This window comes from Phocoena sinus, chromosome 12 (genome assembly GCF_008692025.1).
Source record: "Phocoena sinus isolate mPhoSin1 chromosome 12, mPhoSin1.pri, whole genome shotgun sequence".
Lineage (NCBI taxonomy): Eukaryota > Metazoa > Chordata > Mammalia > Artiodactyla > Phocoenidae > Phocoena > Phocoena sinus.
Window position 1 is genome coordinate 25,646,086 of NC_045774.1, and position 24,455 is coordinate 25,670,540.

The 24,455-nt window shown below is 41.6% G+C and overlaps 1 protein-coding gene across 1 annotated transcript in view; it reads right to left on the reverse strand.

The window, feature by feature from the left end:
• The window catches only part of ARFGEF3 (ARFGEF family member 3), a 181,759-nt gene that overhangs the window by 123,142 nt on the left and 34,162 nt on the right, over window positions 1–24,455 (reverse strand). The window contains exons 3-4 of the mRNA XM_032651324.1: window positions 16,590–16,671; window positions 12,243–12,374 (exon numbers count right to left, since the gene is read on the reverse strand). Of these exons, the coding sequence (XP_032507215.1) occupies window positions 12,243–12,374; window positions 16,590–16,671 (214 nt within the window). The remainder of the gene's footprint in view (window positions 1–12,242; window positions 12,375–16,589; window positions 16,672–24,455) is intronic.

Genomic DNA, 24,455 nt, shown 5'->3' on the forward strand with positions numbered 1-24,455 from the left:
TTGCTGTAACAAAAATCATGGGGAAAAGTTTAAAAATACTTAGCAGAGTTGCTCTCAAATATATTCAAAGGGCATGGCATTGAAAATGGTGGTGCTTGCTTTAAAAAAAAGGGAAATTAATAGATAAGATGAAAATAGCTTCATCTAAACAAATAATGCACAAAGTATTTAATGGAAAATCACTTTTCTCAGTTTTCAATTGTTTGCTTCTGACTTTTTCATATATTTTTATTGTCTAATGCAGTCATACCAAAGGGTAAAGAAGTCTGGGAAGAAAACTTAGAATTTTCTCTATATGTGTACAAAGGAAAAAGATGATCAACATTTGATCTTAGCAGCAGGAAGAGGGAGGGCTCTTTGAGAACCATTTAGTTCACAGAACCACATTTTAGATACTTCCCTGCATTAAGTATGGAAATAATATGTAAGCATGTAGCTAACCTCCAACAATGGTATATTCTAAATTAAACATTTTTCATCAAACACCAGATTTTTTGTTCATACCAGAGATTGCTGCAAATCTTCTAAGTTGGTAGCTTTAGACTAAGAAGGGATTTCTCCTTGCTTATGAGAAGGCAGGACAATTCAACCATTTCCCCTTCAAATTTTACTAATGATCATTCCTTCCATAAGGCACTCTAGAAGATCAAATGCCCAGAATTAGGGATATAAAAACTAACCATTTGAGTAAATGGTCCAAATATAAGACTTTGCTATTAAAACATTACTGAGAGGAGATTTAGAAATGGTCCTTCCATTTGGCCTGTTTCTTACTCTCAGACCGAGGCGGTGACTGCCATGCTGGTACCCTGTAGGACCAGGTTCTAAATGGAAATCCCGAAGCTTAGGTCTAGCAGCCCTACAGTTAGTAAGCTCCTTCTCCACTAGTCTCTCCGCTTTACATTTTCTATAGATGTTTGGTTGGCTTTTGTTATAAAATATAAAAATACCTCAATGATATTCTCTTCCTTCCCCCAACTCTATCACACACACACACATACACACCCAGAGACATGAGCTAATTTGACGGGAAAGAGACTTGGATTCTTTCTTTATATTTGAATCTAGCTCACAGAACTAGTGAGCGAATACACTGTCATGGAAGGAAACAGAAAACACACAGGACTTTGAGCCACTCCTAGCTTTGCCCCTTATTAGCCTGTAACTGATCTTTTCTATTCAATCATCTGTAAAATGCGGATAGTAATGACAACCATCTACGTCTTTCAGGATAGACTTAGAAGACAAGGTAACCTACTGTTTAAGAAAACAGGTTTGAGCCTAGGCCGAATTACAATTCAAATACTAGTCCTGCCATTTCACTAGCTGTGTGATCTTAGTGTGAATGTATTTAACAGTGTCTAATGCATAATAAATGTTAAATAATTGGCCCCTGTCATTTCTCCTTTGAAAATGTAAAGCATTCCACCAATATTCAATTATATTATCTAAAGACTCACATAAAATAGGATGTCCAGAAACAGAACGCTCATCAAATGCTTGCTCAGTATCCAGCATCACATCCTTCCTTACCAACAAAGCCGGCTGCCCTCCCCAGACAGGATGCTCACATCTCTAACATGCTTACAGAGGCAGAAGGCCAGCCGCAATTCCCTCCTTTCTTTGAAGAGTCAGCCAGCTGTATCAGTTAATAACATCACTAAAGATTATCCATCAGAAAGGAGAAAAAAAGTCCTAATTGCTCCAGTCAGGTGTCATTAGTTATGTACCTGACTCCTATGAAGTCTGCATGGCATTTACGGAAATGGCACACACCACGGGAAAAATGTTACCAAAGCGAGCAAGTATTTAACCTAAATATTAAGTGGCTCCCTGCCATCTACTAATCCATTTCAAAGGTAATGCATCTTCAGAGAAACCTTCTTCCTCATTATCTACAGTTCTGACACTCTACTTGCTCAGCGGTAAAATTTTTATTTGGGTTCCACAGCCATTTCAATAAATCAAAGTTGCCTTTTCTCCCCCTCCTGTTAGACAGCATAACTAAGTGATCTAACCTCATCCCTATTGAATTTGTCAGAAGCAAGTATCATTGACATTTTTTAACCCTCCAATTGAAATTCTAGGGCCTTCTTTCTTAATGAGAACTACCATCAGAATCTTGGGTTTCATTATTAGCTACTTTCTGTTTAACCTCAGGGAAATCTCTAAAAGAGGGAACCATGTTATTTTCTCCCCAGGAATTTAATACAATTGCTACAACGCTTCTAAGAATGTGACATGGCTCAATTTCTCATGTTTATAAACACTAGCAGATAGCAACATGTGAGTAAAATGTACGATTCAGCTTTTTGAAAAACAGCACGTAGGATTTGTCATAAAAATGTACTATACCATGGTTGGAGAGACAAATAAAAACTGCAGGGTGTGGCTTTATCTCTCCTAAATAGTATACTCAGACCAACATGTGAAAATGCCTACCACATAACACTTTAAAAGATTTTCCTACAATCTATTTCTATAAAATGACTAGAGAATTTTTACAAGAAATATCTAGTTTAGATAATTTATTATCTGAATGAGTTACATAGAAGCACCAAGAATAAATTAATATGCCCTTCATATATAATGGGAATCCAGTCTTTCCATCTGAGGACTCATCCAATTCATATTCTCTCTGTCTCTCTCTATATATACATATTATGCGTGTGTGTGTGTGTGTGTGTGTGTGTGTGTGTGTGTGTGTAATTTCTGGGAGGAAGAGTGGTAAAAGCATTTTAATGTGATAATGATATTAGCAAAACAAGGACTTATTTTAAAGTTTTTACTTGGGTCATCACAAGCATTACAAAATTATAAGATAAAAGGGTGCACACATGTGAAGATGACTAAAGTTGGTATACAAATTCCTCATGCATGGAGAGAGGGTATAAAACTTATTTATAAGCCCCATGTGCTAGAAGTTGTGTATATCTTTAGGCCCAAATGAGTAATTTAAATCTCAGAAATGGAGATTTAAAGTGGAGCCCTCACTTGTGGGTTATCACAGTCAGACCACCAACTCCAAAGTTTCATCTGATGTTAATAATAATATTACTGGAGAGAGAGCTTAAAGATGGCGGAAGAGTAACACGCGGAGATCACCCTCGTCCCCAAAAATACATCAGAAATACATCTACACGTGGAACAACTCCTACAGAACACCTACTGAACGCTGGCAGAAGACCTCAGACCTCCCGAAAGGCAAGAAAGTCCCCACGTACCCGGGTAGGGCAAATGAAAAAAGAATAAACAGAGACTAAAGGATAGGGGCGGGACCTGCACCAGTGGGAGGGAGCTGTGAAGGAGGAAAGGTTCCCACACACTAGAATCCCCTTCGCGGGCGGAGACTAAGGGTGGCGGAGCGGGGGAGCTTCGGGGCCACGGATGAGAGCACAGCAACAGGGGTGCGGAGAGCAAAGCGGAGAGATTCCCGCACAGAGGATCGGTGCCGACCGGCACTCACCAGCCCGAGAGGTTTGTCTGCTCACCGGCTGGGGCGGGCGTGGCTGGGAGCGGAGGCTCGGGCTTCGGAGGTCGGATCCCAGGGAGAGGACTGGGGTTGACGGCGTGAACACAGCCTGAAGGTAGCTAATGCGCCACAGCTAGCCGGGAGGGAGTCGGGGAAGATGTCTGGACCTAAGGGGCAAGAGACATTTTCTTGCCGCTTAGTTTCCTGCTGCGCGAGGAAGAGGGGATTAAGAGCGCCGCTTAAAGGAGCTCCAGAGAAGGGCGCAAGCTGCAGCGGCTATCAGCGCGGACCCCAGAGACGGGCATGAGACGCTAAGGCTGCTGCTGCCGCCACCAAGAAGCCTGTGTGCAAGCCCAGGTCACTATCCATACCACCACTCCCAGGGGCCTGTGCAGCCCGACACTGCCAGGGTCCCAGGATCCAGGGACAACTTCCCCGGGAGAACGCACGGCGCGCCTCAGGCTGGTGCTACATCACGCCAGCCTATGCCGCCGCAGGCTCGCCCCACACTCCGTGCCCCTCCCTCCCCCCCCCCCCCCCGGCCTGAGTGAGCCAGAGCCCCCGAATCAGCCGCTCCTTTAACCCCGTCCTCTCTAAGCGAAGAGCAGACGCCCTCAGGCAACGTACACGCAGAGGCGGGGCCAAATCCAAAGCTGAACCCCGGGAGCTGTGCAAACAAAGAAGACAAAGGGAAATCTCTCCCAGCAGCCTCAGGAGCAGCGGATTAAATCTCCAAAACCAACTTGATGTACCCTGCATCTGTGGAATACCTGAATAGACAACGAATCATCCCAAATTGAGGCGGTGGACTTTGAGAGCAACAATATATATATATTTTTTCCCTTTTTCTCTTTTTGTGAGTGTGTATGTGTATGCTTCTGTGTGTGATTTTGTCTGTATAGCTTTGCTTTCACCATTTGTCCTCGGGATCTGTCCATTTTTTTTTATTACTTAAAAAATATTTTTTCTTAATTATTTCTATTTTAATAACTTTATATTATTTTATTTTACCTTCTTTCTCTTTTTTTCCCTCCCTTTTATTCTGAGCCATGTGGACAGGCTCTTGGTGCTACAGCCAGGCATCAGGGCTGTGCCACTGAGGTGGGAGAGCCACGTTCAGGACACTGGTCCACAAGAGACCTCCCAGCTCCACATAATATCAAACGGTGAAAATCTCGCAGAGATCTCCATCTTAACGCCAAGACCCAGCTCCAATCAACGACCAGCAAGCTACAGTGCTGGACACCCTATGCCAAACAACTAGCAAAACAGGAACACAACCCCATCCATTAGCACAGAGGCTGCCTAAAATCATAATAAGGCCACAGACACCCCAAAACACACCACCAGAGGTGGACCTGCCCACCAGAAAGACAAGATCCAGCCTCATCCACCAGAACACAGGCACTAATCTGCTCCACTAGGAAGCCTACACAAACCACTGAACCAACCTTAGCCACTGGGGACAGACACCAAAAGCAACAGGAACTACGAAGCTGCAGCCTGTGAAAAGAAGACCCCCAACACAGTGAGTTAAGCAAAATGAGAAGACAGGAAAACACACAACAGATGAAGGAGCAAGGCAAAAACCTACCAGACCTAACAAATGAAGAGAAAATAGGCAGTCTACCTGAAAAAGAATTCAGAATAATTATAGTAAAGATGATCCAAAATCTTGGAAATAGAATGGAGAAAATATAAGAAACGTTTAACGAGGACCTAGAAGAACTAAAGGGCAAACAAACAGTAATGAACAACACAACAAATGAAACTGAAAATTCTCTAGAAGGGATCAATAGCAGAATAACTGAGGCAGAAGAATGGATAAGTGATCTGGAAGATAAAATAGTGGAAATAACTACTGCAGAGCAGAATAAAGAAAAATGAATGAAAAGTATTGAAGACAGTCTCAGAGACCTCTGGGACAACATAAACGCACCAACATTCGAATTATGGGGTCCCAAAAGAAGAAGAGAAAAAGGGACTGAGAAAATATTTGAAGAGATTATAGTTGAAAACTTCCCTAATATGGGAAAGAAAATAGTTAATCAAGTCCAGGAAGCACAGAGAGTCCCATACAGGATAAATCCAAGGAGAAACATGCCAAGACACATATCATCAAACTATCAAAAATTAAATACAAAGAACAAATATTAAAAGCAGCAAGGGAAAAATAACACAAAAGGAAATCCTCATCAGGTTAACAGCTGATCTTTCAGCAGAAACTCTGCAAGCCAGAAGGGAGTGGCAGGACATATTTAAAGTGATGAAGGAGAAAAACCTACAGCCAAGAGTACTCTACCCAGCAAGGATCTCATTCAGATTCGATGGAGAAATTAAAACCTTTCCAGACAAGCAAAAGCTAACAGAATTCAGCACCGCCAAACCAGCTTTACAACAAATGCTAAAGGAACTTCTCTAGGCAGGAACACAAGAGAAGGAAAAGACCTAGAGTAATAAACCCAAAACAATTAAGAAAATGGTAATAGGAACATACATATCAATAATTACCTTAAATGTAAATGGATTAACTGCTGCAACCAAAAGATACAGATTGGATGAAAGGATACAAAATCAAGACCCGTATACATGCTGTTTACAAGAGACCCACTTCAGACCTAGGGACACATACAGACTGAAAGTGAGGGGATGGAAAAAGATAGTCCATGCAAATGGAAATCAAAAGAAAGCTGGAGTAGCAATTCTCGTATCAGACAAAATAGACTTTAAAACAAAGACTATTACAAGAGACAAAGAAGGACACTACATAATGATCAAGGGATCAATCCAAGAAGAAGATATAACAATTGTAAATATTTATGCACCCAACATAGGAGCACCTCAATACATAAGGCAAATACTAATAGCCATAAAAGGGGAAATCGACAGTAATACAATCATAGTAGGGGACTTCAACACCCCACTTTCACCAATGGACAGATTATCCAAAATGAAAATAAATAAGAAAACAGAAGCTTTAAATGATACAATAGACCAGATAGATTTAATTGATATTTATAGGACATTCCATCCAAAAACAGCAGTGTGCATGGAACATTCTCCAGGATAGATCACATCTTGGGTCACAAATCAAGCCTCACTAAATTTAAGAAAATCGAAATCATATCAAGCATCTCTTCTGACCACAACGCTATGAGATTAGAAATGAATTACAGGGAAAAAAAATGTAAAAAACACAAACATATGGAGGCTAAACAACACATTACTAAATAACCAAGAAATCACTGAAGGTGAATCAAAGAGGAAATCAAAAAATACCTAGAGACTAATGACAATGAAGACACAACAATCCAAAAAGTATGGGATGCAGCAAAAGCAGTCTAAGAAGGAAGTTTATAGCAATACAATCCTACCTTAAGAAAGAAGAAACATCTCAAATAAACAACCTAACCTTACACCTAAAGCAATTAGAGAAAGAAGAACAAAAAAACTCCAAAGTTAACAGAAGAAATCATAAAGATCAGAAATAAATGAAAAAGAAAAGAAGGAAATGATAGCCAAGATCAATAAAACTAAAAGCTGGTTCTTTGAGAAGATAAACAAAATTGATATACCATTAGCCAGACTTATCAAGAAAAAAAGTGAGAAGATTCAAATCAACAGAATTAGAAATGAAAAAGGAGAAGTAACAACTGACACTGCAGAAATACAAAGGATCAGGAGAGATTACTAAAAGCAACTATATGCTAGTAAAATGGACAACCTGGAAGAAATGGACAAATTCTTAGAAATGCACAACCCTCCAAGACTGAACCAGGAAGAAATAGAAAATATGAACAGAACAATCACAAGCAGTGAAATTGAAACTGTGATTTAAAATCTTCCAACAAACAAAAGCCCAGGACCAGATGGCTTCACAGGCGAATTCTATCAAACATTTAGAGAAGAGCTAACTCCTTTCCTTCTCAAACTCTTCTAAAATATGGCAGAGGGCAGATCACTCCCAAACTCATTCTACAAGGCCACCATCACTCTGATACCAAAACCACACAAAGATGTCACAAAGAAAGAAAACTACAGGACAATATCACTGATGAACACAGATGCAAAAATCCTCAACAAAATACTAGCAAACAGAATCCAACAGCACATTAAAAGGATCATACACTATGATCAAGTGGGGTTTATCCCAGGAATGCAAGGATTCTTCAATATATGCAAATCAATCAACATGCTACACATATTAACAAATTGAAGGAGAAAAACCATATGATCATCTCAATAGATGCAGAGAAAGTTTTCGACAAAATTCAACACCCATTTATGATGAAAACCCTCCAGAAAGTAGGCACAGAGGGAACTTTCCTCAACATATTAAAAGCCATATATGACAAACCCACAGCCAACATCATCCTCAGTGGTGAAAAACTGAAACCATTTCCACTAAGATCAGGAGCAAGACAAGGTTGCCCACCTCACCACTATTATTCAACATAGTTTTGGAAGTTTTAGCCACAGCAATCAGAGAAGAAAAAGAAATAAAAGGAATCCAAATCGGGAAAGAAGAAGTAAAGCTGTCACTGTTTGCAGATGACATGATACTATACATAGAGAAACCTAAAGATGCTACCAGAAAACTACTAGAGCTAAACAATGATTTTGGGAAAGTTGCAGGATACAAAATTAATGCACAGAAATCTCTTGCATTCCTATACACTAATGATGAAAAATCTGAAAGTGAAATTAAGAAAACATTCCCATTTACCACTGCAACACAAAGGATAAAATATCTAGGAATAAACTTACCTAAGGAGACAAAGGACCTGTATGCAGAAAATTATAAGACACTGATGAAAGAAATTAAAGATGATACAAATAGATGGACAGATATACCATGTACTTGGATTGGAAGAATCAACATTGTGAAAATGACTCTACTACCGAAAGCAATCTGCAGATTCAATGCAATCCCTATCAAACTACCACTGGCATTTTTCACAGAACTAGAACAAAAAATTTCAGAATTTGTATGGAAACACAAAAGACCCCGAATAGCCAAAGCAACCTTGAGAACGAAAAATGGAGCTGGAGGAATCAGACTCCCTGACTTCAGACTATACTACAAAGCTACAGTAATCAAGACAGTATGGTACTGGCACAAAAACAGAAATGTAGATCAATGGAACAGGATAGAAAGCCCAGAGATAAACCCACACACATACGGTCACCTTATCTTTGATAAAGGAGGCAAGAATATATAGTGGAGAAAAGACAGCCTCTTCAATAAGTGGTGCTGGGAAAACTGGACAGCTACATGTAAAAGAATGAAATTAGAACACTCCCTAACACCATACACAAAAATAAACTCAAAATGGATTAAAGACCTAAATTTAAGGCCAGACACCATCAAACTCTTAGAGGAAAACGTAAGCAGAACACTCTATGACAAAAATCACAGCAAGATCCTTTTTGACCCACCTCCTAGAGAAATGGAAATAAAAACAAAAATAAACAAATGGGACCGAATGAAACTTAAAAGCTTTTGCACAGCAAAGGAAACCATAAAAAAGATGAATTGACAACCCTCAGAATGGGAGAAAATATTTGCAAATGAAGCAACTGACAAAGGATTAATCTCCAAAATTTACAAGCCGCTCATGCAGCTCAGTATCAAGAAAATAAACAACCAAATGCAAAAATGGGCAGAAGCCCTAAATAGACGTTTCTCCAAAGATATACAGATTGCCAACAGACATATGAAAGAATGCTCAACATCACTAATCATTAGAGAAATGCAAATCAAAACTACAATGAAATATCACCTCACAGCGGTCAGAGTGGCTATCATCAAAAAATCTACAAACAGTAAATGCTGGAGAGGATGTGAAGAAAAGGGAACCCTCTTGCACTGTTGGTGGGAATGTAAAGTGATACAGCCACTATGGAGAACGGTATGGACGTTCCTTAAAAAACTAAAAATAGAACTACCATACGACACAGCAATCCCACTACTGGGCATATACCCTGAGAAAACCATAATTCAAAATGAGTCATGTACCAAAATGTTCAATGCAGCTCTATTTACAATAGCCAGGACACGGAAGCAACCGAAGTATCCATCAACAGATGAATGGATAAAGAAGATGTGGCACATATATACAACGGAATATTACTCAGCCATAAAAATGAATGAAACTGAGTTATTTGTAGTGAAGTGGATGGACCTAGATACTATCATACAGAGTGAAGCAAGTCAGAAAGAGAAAAACAAATACCGTATGCTAACATATATAGATGGAATCTAAGAAAAAAAAATGGTCATGAAGAACCTAGGGGCAAGACAGGAATAAAGATGCAGACCTACTAGAGAATGGACTTGAGGATGGGGTGGGGGGAAGGGTAAGCTGGAACAAAGTGAGAGAGTGGCATGGACATACATACACACCAAACATAAAATAGATAGCTAGTGGGAAGCAGCCGCATAGCACAGGGAGATCAGCTTGGTGCTTTGTGACCACCTAGAGGGGTGGGATAGGGAGGGTGGGAGCGAGGGAGATGCAAGAGGGAAGAGATATGGGGACATATGTATAACTGATTCACTTTGTTATAAAGCAGAAACAAACACCCCATTGTAAAGCAATTATACTCCAATAAAGATGTTAAAAATAATAATAGTATTACTGTAAAGTACAGTTTTCTCATCATTAATTTCCTAGCTGCTTGGCCAAAAATGTTTGTCTAAAATAAAAGCATACTACAAAAAAACTATGTTAAGGCTAGGTTTATCGTGAATTGAAATATTTTTTCCCCAATACCAACAATGTTTAAATGTTTAAAAACAGTAGCATGTACCAAAGCCCCTTATGTTTTAAAAATCTTTTGGATATCTAATTATGAAGAATGGCAGCCCAGATTATTATTTTTCTTTTTTTCTGACAATGTCTGATCTTCCCAGACATTAACTACAAGTACCACAGTATAGTATAGTATCATTAGAAAGTCCATTAAGACAGGCTTTCCAGGATTTCCAGCAGAGCTAACATGTGTCAACTCCTGTCCTCAGCAAGGCTAGCAAAAGGCACCACTGGGCTGGAATTAGAAAGCAAGTGTAAGTTTTTAAAACAGGTGTTTCTGTTGACATAACCATTAAACATCCTGCCATAGCTCCTAGAAGAATAGGTACTTTCTCATTTTAATTTTTAATACAAATTCCTATTTTCCATGAAAAGCTGTATTCCTGGGAGAATTTCCAGAATAATATGAAATCTGTAAGGTGTGTCTCTTAGTATGACATCAACACTCAACCTCCAGTATTTGGAGACCTATTAGTGGAAGAAGGATCAACAGGCTAGACTTGAAAGTCATAAAAGCGATGAATATGGCAGTCGGCCTTGCCTCTCTCAATGGTGGCACAGAGGTAGCAGAAAAGTAAAACAAATCTAAGAGGCAGTTACTCTTCGGTTCCTAGGAATGCACAGCTGCCCAATGTATGTCAAAGGATAAGGCAAAACTGGATATTCCAGAATCAAAGAGAGTTAAAGTCAATGAGAGCTTAAAGATCAGTTAGCTCAGAGATTCTCAGTGTTTACTGTGTATAACAATATTCCTAGACCCACCCACTGAGATTATGACTCCGCAGCAGTACACAGTGGTAGCAGAAGTAGTAGGAATAGAAATAGTCACGTACAACACTTCTAAAGCACTTGCTTTGGGCCAGATACTGTGCTAAATTCCTTACAACTAGCACCTTACTTAATCCTCACAATAGTCCTATTGGGTAGGTGCTTCTATTTCCCCCTTTCTCCAGATGAGGAGACCAAAGCACAGAGTGGTTCAGGAATCTGTCCAAGGAAATCCAACTAGGAAGTGAATAAGTATTCAAAGCCAGACAGGCTGGCTTCCAAGTCTGAGCTCTTAATCACTACACTAAATTACCTACCAACAGGGCTAGGGGGAGACGCAGGGCATTAAGACAATGTCATGATTGAAGTTGATCTTTTCTCTTCTCAATGGAGAAACTGAAAGCTGGAAAAGTGACATCTCTTATCGAAGATAAAAATCCTTCAGTGCATTTCCAGGAAGAAATCAACCATTATATGACAGCAACTACTCTTACACATTTCTCTACACACACTCCTCTAGGGAGGAAATGGACAGATGACGTGATCAAAAGCCACCTCATGGGTTCCAGCTGTGTTACTCTGACCAGGCTGCTGTTCTGGGATAGAGATTTCCATCCTTTTCTGCCCAACTCACTGTTCACTCACAGGAGGGAAAAAAGGGGGGAAAGGGATGGCAGAGACGCTATCCCATGTGGGAGATAAGGTTCACATAATTTGAGGATGGAAATAAAGCTGTGATTCTGATATGGCTCCCAAGGATGGTCTCCCTTCCCTTAAACTGACTATTCTATAACCTTAGTATATGTCAAAACATCATTAGGTCTTTGTTTTACCATATACAGGCAGGCAGAATGCCTAGAATGATCAGATCTACCCCAAGCTGCAACTACTCACATACATTCTCTCAAACGGTCACAAAAACATTTGCTAACAACATTTGATACGCAAGATGAGGCCAAAAATCTTACGGATTTATTGAAATCGTACCTTTTTACTTACGTTGAACAGAAATGATCGTTGTCATTTCCGTTCAACGATCAAGGTTATTCTAGGGCATCCTAAGCGAGGATAATAACCATGTATTCCAAACCACCACGCGGAGGCGTTTTCAGGATAACAATGAGGGCGGGAGCATCAGCATTTGTTCCCGTCCCAGTGACGCAAACCGGGAGCCACGTCCAACCCACCTTCATCACTTCCACCTGCAGGTCTTCGTGGAGGGAAGGCGTCACTTTCACGGTGTTCAGGATCTGATTGAGCAGCTGCTTCTCATCAGAGTCTGTTTCCATGGATACAAACCTCTCTTCCGCCAGAAGCTTCTGTAAAGAGGCACAAGGCAGTGATCAGATAGGCTTTCCCCTGCTGCCTCATTCTGTTGTAGCTTAGCATGTACTGAGGATAATGTTTCTTACTGTGGAGGCATATAGCTGGAGGCCATTAGGAGGAGCTGCTGCTATGTGCCATTAAAAAGAAAAATGCACCAAGCCTTTGGTAAACGGTTTTTAGCAGAGGCTTTTTCTTGCTATTAGATAATTCACTCTAAATTTTATGAAGTGCAGTTTTAACGTGGTAGCCAAATAGGTCATTTGGCTGGTGGGGACGGAGGACAAATGTGCCAAGGGGAATGTAGCCCCTCACAACATTCACACTTGCCTTTTTTTTTTTTTTTTTAAGTTTTTAATCTGTTATATTTTTGGCTGCGTTGGGTCTTCGTTGCTGCGCGCGGGCTTTCTCTAGTTGCAGTGAGCGGGAGCTACTCTTCATTGCAGTGCTTGGGCTTCTCATTGCAGTGGCTTCTCTTGTTGCGGAGCACGGGCTCTAGGCGCGCGGGCTCTAGAGTGCAGGCTCAGTAGTTGTGGCACCCGGGCTTAGTTGCTCCACGGCATGTGGGATCTTTCCAGACCAGGGCTTGAACCCGTGTCCCCTTCAATGGCAGGCGAATTCTTAACCACTGCGCCACCAGGGAAGGCCTACACTTGCCTGTTCTGAATGTAGCTTTGCCACAGGAAAGGAGAAGGTCCTGGAGACGAGTAAATTTTTCAAATATTTACCTTTGTACTTCCTAACGTGAGCTGTCATTTACCCAGGAATTATTCATGAATCTACAAATCTTAATACCATTCCATCAGAAAATCAATCCCACAAAAACCTACACAAGACGACAGTCACTTTCATGAGGTTTCCCAGAAGTCATTACATCTTGCAGGACAGCTCTCCTCTATGTGAGAACAATTCTTACTTTTCATAAAATTCTTTCTGAGATTGTACCAAAACCCCCACTGCCTGCCACCTCTATGCCCTCATCTGTCCCGGGAGTCACGCAGATTAAGCTTCTAAAATATCTCAAGTCAGCTATGAAGTCCACCTAAATCTCTTCTTCACACTAAACCTCCTCGGGAGCCATCGGATGTTCTCTCCTCCTTAACATGTGGCCTCCAGTGCGCATGTAACACTTCAAGGGTGGTCTTCTGGTCCAGAGCGGGGGCACCCGACAGTGCATATGAAGGTAAATATATGGACTTTGGGTGATTATGATGTGTCAATGTAGGTTAATCCTTGGTTAAAAAAAAAAGGTACCATTCTGGGAGTGATGTTGATGCTGTGGGAGGCTATGCATGTGTGGGGGGAGGGAGTATATGGGAAATTTCTGCATCTTCCTCTCAATTTTACTCTAAACCTAAAACTGCTCTAAAATGAGTCTTTTAAGAAGAAGAAGAAGAAAAAGATGGCAGAGGGGAAAGAAAGAAATGCGGTCTTTGGTGGCACCATTGCTTTCCTATTCCAAACCTGGAATTGCTTATCTCTATAATTCTAGTTGTGTAAGATAATTAAATCTGTTTATTGCCTAAAACCAAACAAAAAACAGTAATGCAGAAGTTTAATCCCATTCTCAGATCAAATTAGCTTAGTTCTAAGTCACAGCACATTCTGTGCTGACTCACCCAGAAACTTCCCATTCACAAGGGCTGCAGTTAAGCTGTTCTTCCCTATTCTGTCCTGGGGCAATTGGTTTTTGAGACCCCAGTGTAGGATGGATTTTATATTTATCCCTATTAAATTTGTCCTTGTCCGATGCAGTATAGGGTCGCAGCCATGAAGAATTTCTGGAATTCTGATTCATCCAGGGTAATGACTCCCTCTTCTAGCTGAATGTCACTGCAGATCCGGAAAACAAGTATTTTAAACCTTCTTCTTAGGACTCCCTGAATTTGTCTATACAGCTATACCTCATATTTTATTGCAGTTAGCCTTACTCCACTTCACAGGTACTGTGTTTTTTATAAATTGAAGGTTTGTGGCAACCGTGCGTCAATCGAGTCTACTGGCCCCATTTTTTCAATAGCGTTTGCCCACATCGTGTCTCTGTCACATTTTGGTAATTCTGGTAATATTTCAAACCTTTCCATTATTACTGTATTTGTTACGATGATCTGTGATCAGTGATCTTTGATGTTACTGCTACAGCTGACTGAAGGATCAAATTATGTTGGCATTTTTTACCCATAAGGTATTTTTTAATTAAGGTATGTACATTTTTTTAGACATAATGCTATTTGCACACTTAAGAGACTACAGTATAGTGTAAACATAATTTCTATATGCACTGGAAAATCAAAAACTTCATGTGGCTCACTCTAATATTTGCTTTATTATGGTGGTCTGGAACTGAACCCACAATATCTCTGAGGTATTCTCTCAAAAGAGATTTTTGACTCTCCTGTAATATAGGCAGGGCAGCCCAGAGTTAGTTTATATACAAACCTGTTTTTACTTAAAGTGATAAAGACTAGAAAGCTCTTAAAAAATGCCTAAGTTAATGGGAGGTCACAAGGGATGCTGAGAGGAAGACTCCCTGCCCCCCAGATCAGTGAAGTTCCCACGATTATTGAAAACATGATACTGTAACTTAGAGTGTTTGAGGGTTAAAAAAGAATGAACTAACTGGAAAATCTATATACTACTAAAGAAAAGGGAACATAGTGGCAGGTCAAAACAAACCCCCATTCTTTTTTTTTAATTAATTAATTTAGTTTTGGCTGCGTTGGGTCTTCGTCGCTGTGCAAGGGCATTCTCTAGTTGCAGCGAGCAGGGGCTACTCTTCATTGCTGTGCGTGGGTGTCTCACTGCGGTGGCTTCTCTTGTTGCACAGCACGAGCTCTAGGCGTGTGGCCTTCAGTAGTTGTGGCACATGGGCTCAGTAGTTGTGCCTTGCGGGCTCTAAACTCAGTCGTTGTGGCGCACAGGCTTAGTTGCTCCGTGGCATGTGGGATCTTCCCGGGCCAGGGCTCAAACTCGTGTTCCCTATTGGCAGGTGGATTCTTAACCACTGCGCCACCAGGGGAGTCCCCCATTCATTTTTTTTTTTTTTTTTTTTTTTTTTATTTTGCGGTACGTGGGCCTCTCACTGTTGTGGCCTCTCCCGTTGCGGAGCACAGGCTCCAGATGCGCAGGCTCAGCGGCCATGGCTCCCGGGCCCAGCTGCTCCGCGACATGTGGGATCTTCCCGGATCGGGGCATGAACCCGTGTCCCCTGCATCGGCAGGCGGACTCCCAACCACTGCGCCACCAGGGAAGCCCCCCCATTCATTTTTAAAGTTGGCCCAATTACTTTGGATAAAAGTTTTCATTGTTTGTTTAAAATTTTTTTAAATGTTTAAGAATTTCTAATGCTATTGCATATTGAGAGATACATCCTCTAATTCCAATCTTCTAGGGAAAAAAAGAGTTGTAATTTTCTTACTCTTTCATATTTATTTCTCTAAAGGTATTAGAGACCTCTCTGATCTTAAAGAGCTAACGATGAAACAGTAATGTGAGAAGACATCCAACAAATGCCACCAATCCCTGGTCATGCTGAAAGAATACCCCGTAGGCTTGAACTCCACAGTACTTGTCATTCACATACCAAACCACTTAAGAAGTCAATGTATCTATACAGCCAACAACTTTGCACCTTTGGAATTAGACCTATTATGTACGATGTAAAACAAAATGAACAAATGCTCAGAGCAGGAAATGCATTTGTGCAATCTGACTTTTCTGACTACACAAAATTTCTTTCTTCTTCCCAATCTTGTTCTGGAAACAAAACACATTAATCCATTCGCCAACCTAACTGTAGAACAGAAAACAAAACAAACTCTTTCCAGCTTACCATCATTGCTCATGACACAGACCCAGAGAACTTGAATGCATATAAGATTTGAGTTGGTATAGAACTGGAAGCATCTCTCTTGGGAGCCCTTACTCTGTTAAAAGTTTGGTGTCACACAAACCATTTCATTCCTGTGTGGGCTTAGCTGAGCCTCCATGAGTCAGTGTCTGAACAACAAATGTTTAGCAAGATAATGCTGTACACAGAGAAATGCTGGTAAATACAAGAAAATCCTGTTATCTTCTCTGGTTATTACCCAGTTCAATCAAATTTTTGTCTGGGTTTTTAAACAGCTAGTATTTAGAATGTTAACTATTTGCTCTTTCAATGCCAAAGTGGTCTGTCAATTTCTGTCATCCTGTTGTACTCAGAGCCATACCTGTATCCCTGCCAAGGCATGTTGGGCCAGCTTCACATTCTTGGATTCCAAAGCCAACTGGAGAGGCAGCAGGCATTTCTCCCTGGCAAACACATAAATAAGGACAACATGTGAGCTCAGCAATGCTGGCAGTCAAGTGATCCAAGCCTTATGTACACCCACCCCCAAATGCCGCCACACACGTACACAAAACTATGACCAATAATGAAACTGCACATGGATTTTTAAAAACACAGCCAAGAAAAGCTGTGCAGAAATCATAGCATATCATGGGAATTCCCTGGCGGTCCAGTGGTTAGGACTCCACACTTCCACTGCAGGGGGTTCAATCCCTGGTCGGGGAACTAAGATTCCTCAAGCCGCGCTGTGCGACCCAAAAAAAAAACAACAACAACAACAGCATATCAGCAGCTCACTTTCTTAGGATGGCTACAGAGAAAACATACACAAGTACTCTCAAACAATTGTTTTGGTGAACTAATCATCACATGGTAAGTCCCTTACCAGTCCATGAACACGCCCTGCTCTTTCCAGAAGTAATATAATTGCCTGTACTCAGTACACCTGGGGTGTATAACTCTAGAAAACTGTGTTTATTTAGATTTCTATGCCGTGCTCATTCCTCTCCCCGACCTGGCAAATGAGGGCATCACCACCACTACTCTGCCTCATGGACATAAACTGAAATTTGATGCACTTGTCAATTTCTTCCCCAATTCAAATTGTTCAATAATTACTTATAATTTATGAATTTGCCCTTTAGTCTCCATCAGGGAGACCTAAATTTTGTGATGGATTATTTTTATTTTTTTTATTTATTTTATTTTTGGCCGCACTGGGTCTTTGTTGCTGCTCAGGCTTTCTCTAGTTGTGGCGAGAGGGGGCTTCTCATTGAAGTGGCTTCTCTTGTCACGGAGCACAGGCCCTAGGTGGGAGGGCTTCAGTAGTTGCAGCCCACAGGCTGAGTAGTTTCCACACGTAGGCCCCTAGAGCACGCGGGGTTCAGTAGTTGTGGCACGTGGGCTTAGTAGTTGTGGCATACGGGCTCTGTAGTTGTGGCTCACGGACTCTAAAGCGCAGGCTCAGTAATTGTGGAGCACAGGCTTAGCTGCTCCACAGCATGTGGAATCTTCCTGGACCAGGGATTGAACCCATTTCCCCTGCATTGGCAGGCAGATTCTTAACCACTGTGCCACCAGGGAAGTCCCTGTGATGGATTCTTTTTTTTTTTTTTTAACATCTTTATTGGAGTAAGATTGCTTTACAATGGTGTGTTAGTTTCTGCTGTAGAACAAAGTGAACCAGCTATACATATACACATATCCCCATATCTCCTCCCTCTTGCCTCTCCCTCCCACCCTCCCTATCCCAGCCCCCTAGGTGGTCACAAAGCACCGAGCTGATCTCCCTGTGCTATGTGGCTGCTTCCCACTAGCTATCTATTTTACATTTGGTAGTGTATATAAGTCCATGCCACTCTCACTTCGTCCCAGCTTATCCTTCCCCCTCCCCGTGCCTCTAGTCCATTCTGTATGTCTGCGGCTTTATTCCTGTCCTGCCCCCAGGTTCTTCAGAACCATTTCTTTTTTTTTAGATTCCATATAAACATGTTTCCAAGACAGAAATACAAACAAACCATCAACAGCTTTGATCCATGAGAAGTACCTGGCGTCGAGTGAAAGACAAAAAAAATGGCTTGAGAACTATTTGTATATTTTGAAGCTTAAGAAAAAAATAACTGGGCCCTAAAATATGTTAGGAATAAACCAAAAAGGCTACAAAGAGACATCTATTTTTCGGTAAGAAGCATTCACTCTAAATAATTAAACAATAGATCAAGAATTTTAATCAACCCATTATTTCCCCACAGAGTTACACTGGCACAACAAATGAAATGTTACTTAGTTTTACCAGGTTCCTCCACCCTCACTTAAACCAGAGCAGCCCCACTTTTATCTGTTTTATATTTTCAGCATAAACTGAAAGATTCATTGACTTTAGAGAGTATGAAAGCCACAGGGTAAGACTACAGTAGTCGTTGGAGGAATAAGGGTCACTGTTGCAGAACACAGTGAAACAGAAAGTTCATTATAGCTCTGATTCCTTCCTGTGCACCCTGCAGCTTTTCCATGGAATCCTCCATCAGCAGCTCCATGACAGATTGAGAGAGTACCAGACACTCCTCCTAACGCTGGCCACAAAGAACAAAACCAGACTATCGGAAAGAGCATTAAGCCCTCCTAATTCTTCTATCCCCAAGTTACAATACCCCCACTTTTATATGAAAATTGATTCACACTACAGCCATTTTTCATTAGTACATCCTTTGACAGGTGGATAAATTACCCAACTGTGTTACTTCCAGTTGGGTGGCTATAATTTTTTCTGCTCTTACGGTTATCGTCAGTTTCTCTCAGTTTCAAGGCAAACACTGCTATGCAGTCAGTTAAAGCAGGAATAGCTAATTTTCCCAATTTTGTTTCTTTTATTTAATCACAACCAGTTTACAAGCTTAGAAAAATTAATTGGAAGGGTGAAAGTCAAGTGAGAATTAGCAATAATGGGCTGATGGAGGAATTAACAGAAGAGCCATAGAACTTCATCTGGAAACCCCTGAAACAATCAAATTTCCACCAGGCTTAATTCACTGTGAAAGAACTTTCATCTCCAGTTTTTGGAGTCAGATCTGCCAATGAGCGCATGATGGTAGTGAGCAAGTGTCGATGTCCCAGACTCTTAACAGTCTCATAGCCTGGGCCAGTGAAAGTCTCTGTTGAGTGGCTGTGTGCTGAAAACGCACACGTATTACACATTTCTCATCCAAGGCACCAAACGAGAGTGGATGCCACAGCAGCAACAAGGACGTTCCTAGAATGCTGAACCCCCGACCCTTAGGGAGCAGCATTATGTTTGCAAATAAACAACAACATGCTCACATGGCTCTGCCCTTGACAGTACCAGTCCTTGAAATCCTCATTCCACTCTCTTACCTACTTCTACATTCACACAATTTCTATTGCAGACCGGAAACAGACTGCTGACAAATGCCAGGACTACCAGGTCCCACCATGATTCCAGGGGACATCATTGAACTGTTCCCCATGCCAGTCGTGGTCACCAGGAAGGACTGGAAGATGTAATTGGTTCAGCTAGGTTTGGGTTTAATTGCAAGGTATCACCATTTAGTGGAAGGACTATGGGCTGTGGAATCACACAGACCTGGATTCAAACCCTAACAATTATAAATTGTTCAGTCTCGGTTAATATACTTAACTCTGTTGAATCTTAGCTTCCTGGACTTCCCTGGAGGCGCAGTGGGGTTAAGAATCTGCCTGCCAATGCAGGGGACATGGGTTTGATCCCTGGGCTGGAAAGATCCCACATGCCACGGAGCAACTAAGCCCATGTGCCACAACTACTGAGCCTGCACTCTAGAGCCCGCAAGCCGCAACTACTGAGCCCATGTGCCACAACTACTGAAGCCCGTGCGCCTAGAGCCCGTGCTCCGCAACAAGAGAAGCCACTACACCGCAACGAAGAGTAGCCCCAGCTCTCCACAACTAGAGAAAGCCTAAGCGCAGCAACAAAGACCCAATGCAGCCAAATAAATAAATAAATAAATATTTTTTTAAAAAATCTTAGCTTCCCAATCCATAGCAAGAGCATCTTAAGACCAATCCTGCAGGGTTATAGTAAAGAGTACAGAAAATATATATCAGGGGTTGGAAAACTTTTTCCATAAAGAGGCAGACAAAAACTATTTTAGGCTTTGAAGACCACACGGTCTCTGTGCTCCACGCTGCTATAGCACAAAAGCAGTCAGAGACAACATGTAAATCAATGAGCCTGGCTACATTCCAATAAAACTTTATTTACAGGACTTCCCCGGTGGCACAGTGGTTAAGAATCCACCTGCCAAAGCAAGGGACAGGAGTTCAAGCCCTGGTCCAAGAAGATCCCACATGCCGTGGAGCAACTAAGCCCATGTGCCACAACTACTGAGCCAGCGCTCTAGAGCCCATGAGCCACAACTACTGAGCCCATGTGCCACAACTACTGAGCCGGTGCTCTAGAGCCCATGAGCCACAACTACTGAGCCCATGTGCCACAACTACTGAGCCGGTGCTCTAGAGCCCATGAGCCACAACTACTGAGCCCATGTGCCACAACTACAGCCCAGAGCCTGTGCTCCGCAGCAAGAGAAGCCACCGCAATGAGAAGCCCGCGCTCAGCAACAAAGACCCAACACAGCCAAAACTAAGTAAATGAATAAATTCATTAAAAAACCCAGAAAACTTTATTTACAAAAACAGGCAACACGCCAGATTTGGCCTACAGGCTAGTTGCCCAGCCCTGATATAGACAAAGGCCCAGCAAAGACCATGATTTTCCATACAGGATAACAAGGTCTATCTCACCTTGTCATAGTATCCAGAAAGATTTTGCAAAGGACATAGAGCACGTGTCCTGGGAGGGTCTTAGCAAGACAGATTTCTCTTAGAAAATCAGTGCTTCGAGGAAGCGTCGACTGACAGACTTCATCTGGGTACTAAACCAAGGCACTCCAGCCATCCAACTATCCATCCAACCAACACTTGAGTGCCTGCTGTGTGCAAGGCACCGTCATGGATGCTTGCAAAGACCCAACAAGGAACAAGACAGAACAGATACTTGCTTTCATTTTATTCATGGGATGAAAAGGAGAATAAAAATTACTTGTTATTTCGCTAGTCTACCAGTCACCGTCACCTTAAAATAGGCATTCTTACCCTTGTTCTACATTTGAGAAAATGGAGATTCAGAGAGGGTTCACAGGGCTTCCCTGGTGGCGCAGTGGTTGAGAGTCCGCCTGCCGATGCGGGGGACGCGGGTTCGTGCCCTGGTCCGGGAGGATCCCACGTGCCGCGGAGCGGCTGGGCCCGTGAGCCATGGCCACTGAGCCTGAACATCCGGAGCCTGTGCTCCGCGGCGGCAGAGGCCACAGCAGTCAGAGGCCCGCGTACCGCAAAAAAAACAGAAAACAAACAAAAAACAACAGAGAGGGTTCACAGCCTGCCCAATGTTACATGGCTAAAATCTATCGGAGACAATTCAAATGGAAATCCGTCTCGCTCCCAAGACCAAGTTTCTTCCAACACCCTTTGGTGTCAAAAGATCAGAGCAAAGCTAGAATAGTTCTGTTTTTTTAAGCTTTTTTGGATCATGAACACAAAAAGATCTTCTTCCTAGAGGAGCATGCAAGTTAATTTCAGGGGATTCACAGGCCCCCTCAAGCCCTAACTCCACATAGATCCCAAGTTAAGAGCCCCTGCTTTCCGGAGAAAGGACCTGCCCAACATGGCAGAAACCTCCGTGTCTGTGTAAGAGAAGTGGGCCATGTTCCCTGGCTGGGCTCAAGGTTCCACTAGGATGAAAAGCTTTGAAGTGATATTACACTGAGCCCTAAAGCAGAGAGGTGGCTATGTGTGTGTGTGTGTGTGTGCGTGTGTGGCCATGTGTGCGTGTGTGTGGCTGTGTGTGTGCGTGTGGCTGTGTGTGTGTGTAGGAGGTGAGAGGGACGACTAACCCTCCTCAGGATCCAAGGCCTCTCAGCGCCTCAGCCCCAGCAGGCCCCTAGATGAGTGTCATGAGCCTCAGATCACGACTTTGACATGAAACGAACACACGTGGGGCACAATTGATTTCACTGCTTGCTCTGTGGTACCATAAAAACCCTGCTGCCTTAATTTTTTAAAGTGATTTTAATAACAGAGAATAACAGGCCTGTGAATTGAGTCTCAGGATGAAATTTATAATGAAGATGCAACGTGGCACACACTCAGCCCCCTCTGCACAGACCATCTTGGAATAAATCATCTTTTGATCTTGCTAGATGATGCCTAATTGGGGAAAGGGCATACCAAAACCAACATTCAGTTACATCAAGCGATTATTTTTTATGCACAAGCATGTGCGAGATCACTCTTGCCTAATTAAATGTGGACAGTGGCCCCGGGTTTCATGCCTTGGCATGTCATTATTTCTTAAAGAAGAATTAGCAGCTCTGCACATGCATGAGGAAGACATTATCCCGTGACAGTGTCTGGTTGTGTCAAGGAGGCTGAGTCTCTCTCCTTAACTGTGTTGTCATGGTTCACAGACAAGCTTTATTGGGCTGGAAGATAACAATGGACAAAGGGATATTAAAATGGGTGAATAGGGGAACAGATAGGATTTACCAAAAATTACCTTTCAATAATGAGCACAAAAATGAACTTCATGTAAAACCAAACCTGTTTCTGAATTTTAAGTTGCTTCCTCTTTGATGCACTACATGGGACGGAGCACAAAGATACCTTAGATTTCTGAGGTCTGCTTATACTGTATACTTCCAGGATTCTATGATCTAAGCCATTTATTCAGTAACTGTCTGGATTCCCTCACATAATAACCATGGCTCTGATTGAATATCAGCAGCCTGTATGTCCCAAGTACCATGTTCACACCGTCATATTTACTATTTTATTATGTAGAGATTTAACTGTTGACAAAACAAACTAAGAGAGACTAGATTACCTGTCCAAGGCCACATGTTTGTAAATGACAGAGCTGTGATTTAAGTTTAGACCATCTGTCTTCAAAACCCCTGTTCTCTGGCCTCCGCCAGCCGGCAGCTCCCCACCAACTGTGGCATATGGCACCCTGCTTTACAAACAGCAATTCAGATGTCCACCCGTTTAAAAGAATGGGGACAGACATCAAATAAGTAATGTAAATTATCTTACTGTGAGGGGTCGTTCATGAAGAAATGTGTTACATTTGACAGTTGGAATGCAGTTATGAATGTAGTTATGGAAAGGTATATACAGTTTGGATGAGTGGGATAAATGCGGCTTTGGATCTAGCTGCTGGGTTCACGGACAGCCATCACTTTTCCTAGTAATCATGACCTTTCCTAGTTTGAGTACAGAAGGTTTTTCAGCCCCTTGTTGTGACACTTGGGATATTATTTGTGTTTATGAATACCGATGCTTTAAACAGTTTGCAGCAACACTGATGAATTTTCATTGACTAAGCTTTCGCCAGAGCCAATTCACTGAGCCAACTGGAACTGAATTGTTTCCTTAATTGATTTTCTCTGCAGTGCAGTTAAAATGTTTCCATTTTCTTTCTATTTTCACTCCTATTTTTATGAAATTATCTTCATCAGTAACCTCTATATTTCGCAACGAAGATTAGGTTCATCCTTCAGGAACTGATCTAGGTCCTAGGGATACAACTGTGAACATAAAATCCCATTTCTCCTGCAGGATTTCGAGATGCCTTAGCAAGCCTACTGCTATTATTATGTAGAACATACGAAAATGCCATTTTCTGTACATCGGAAAGGGTTGAACATTCATAATTTTATATGATTCACTCTGTTAAAAAGAATCCTAAATAGATAACCAACAAGGTCCTACTGTACAGCACAGCGAACTATACTCAGTATCTTGTAATAACCTGTAAGGAAAAAGAATCTGAAAAAGGATATACACATATATGTATAACTGAATCACTTTGCTGTGTACCTGAAACTAACACGACATTGTAAATCAACTATATTTCAATAAAAAATTTTGAGAAAAGAATCCTAAATAATATAATATGGTTATGCTCATATTTTCCCTCAAAATATACTTTTATTATATTTCATTATAAAAGGCATACATGTACATTACAAAATCCAAACCATACAGAGAGACACACAACAATGAAAATCAATTAGGGCACTACCTAAGAAGAGAGCTGGGCTGAATGCTGACCATGGGTATGTCCAGAGTGGCATGGGGGATCTTTCATTTTCTATTTATACTTTCTATTTGTATTAATTTTTATATAATAACT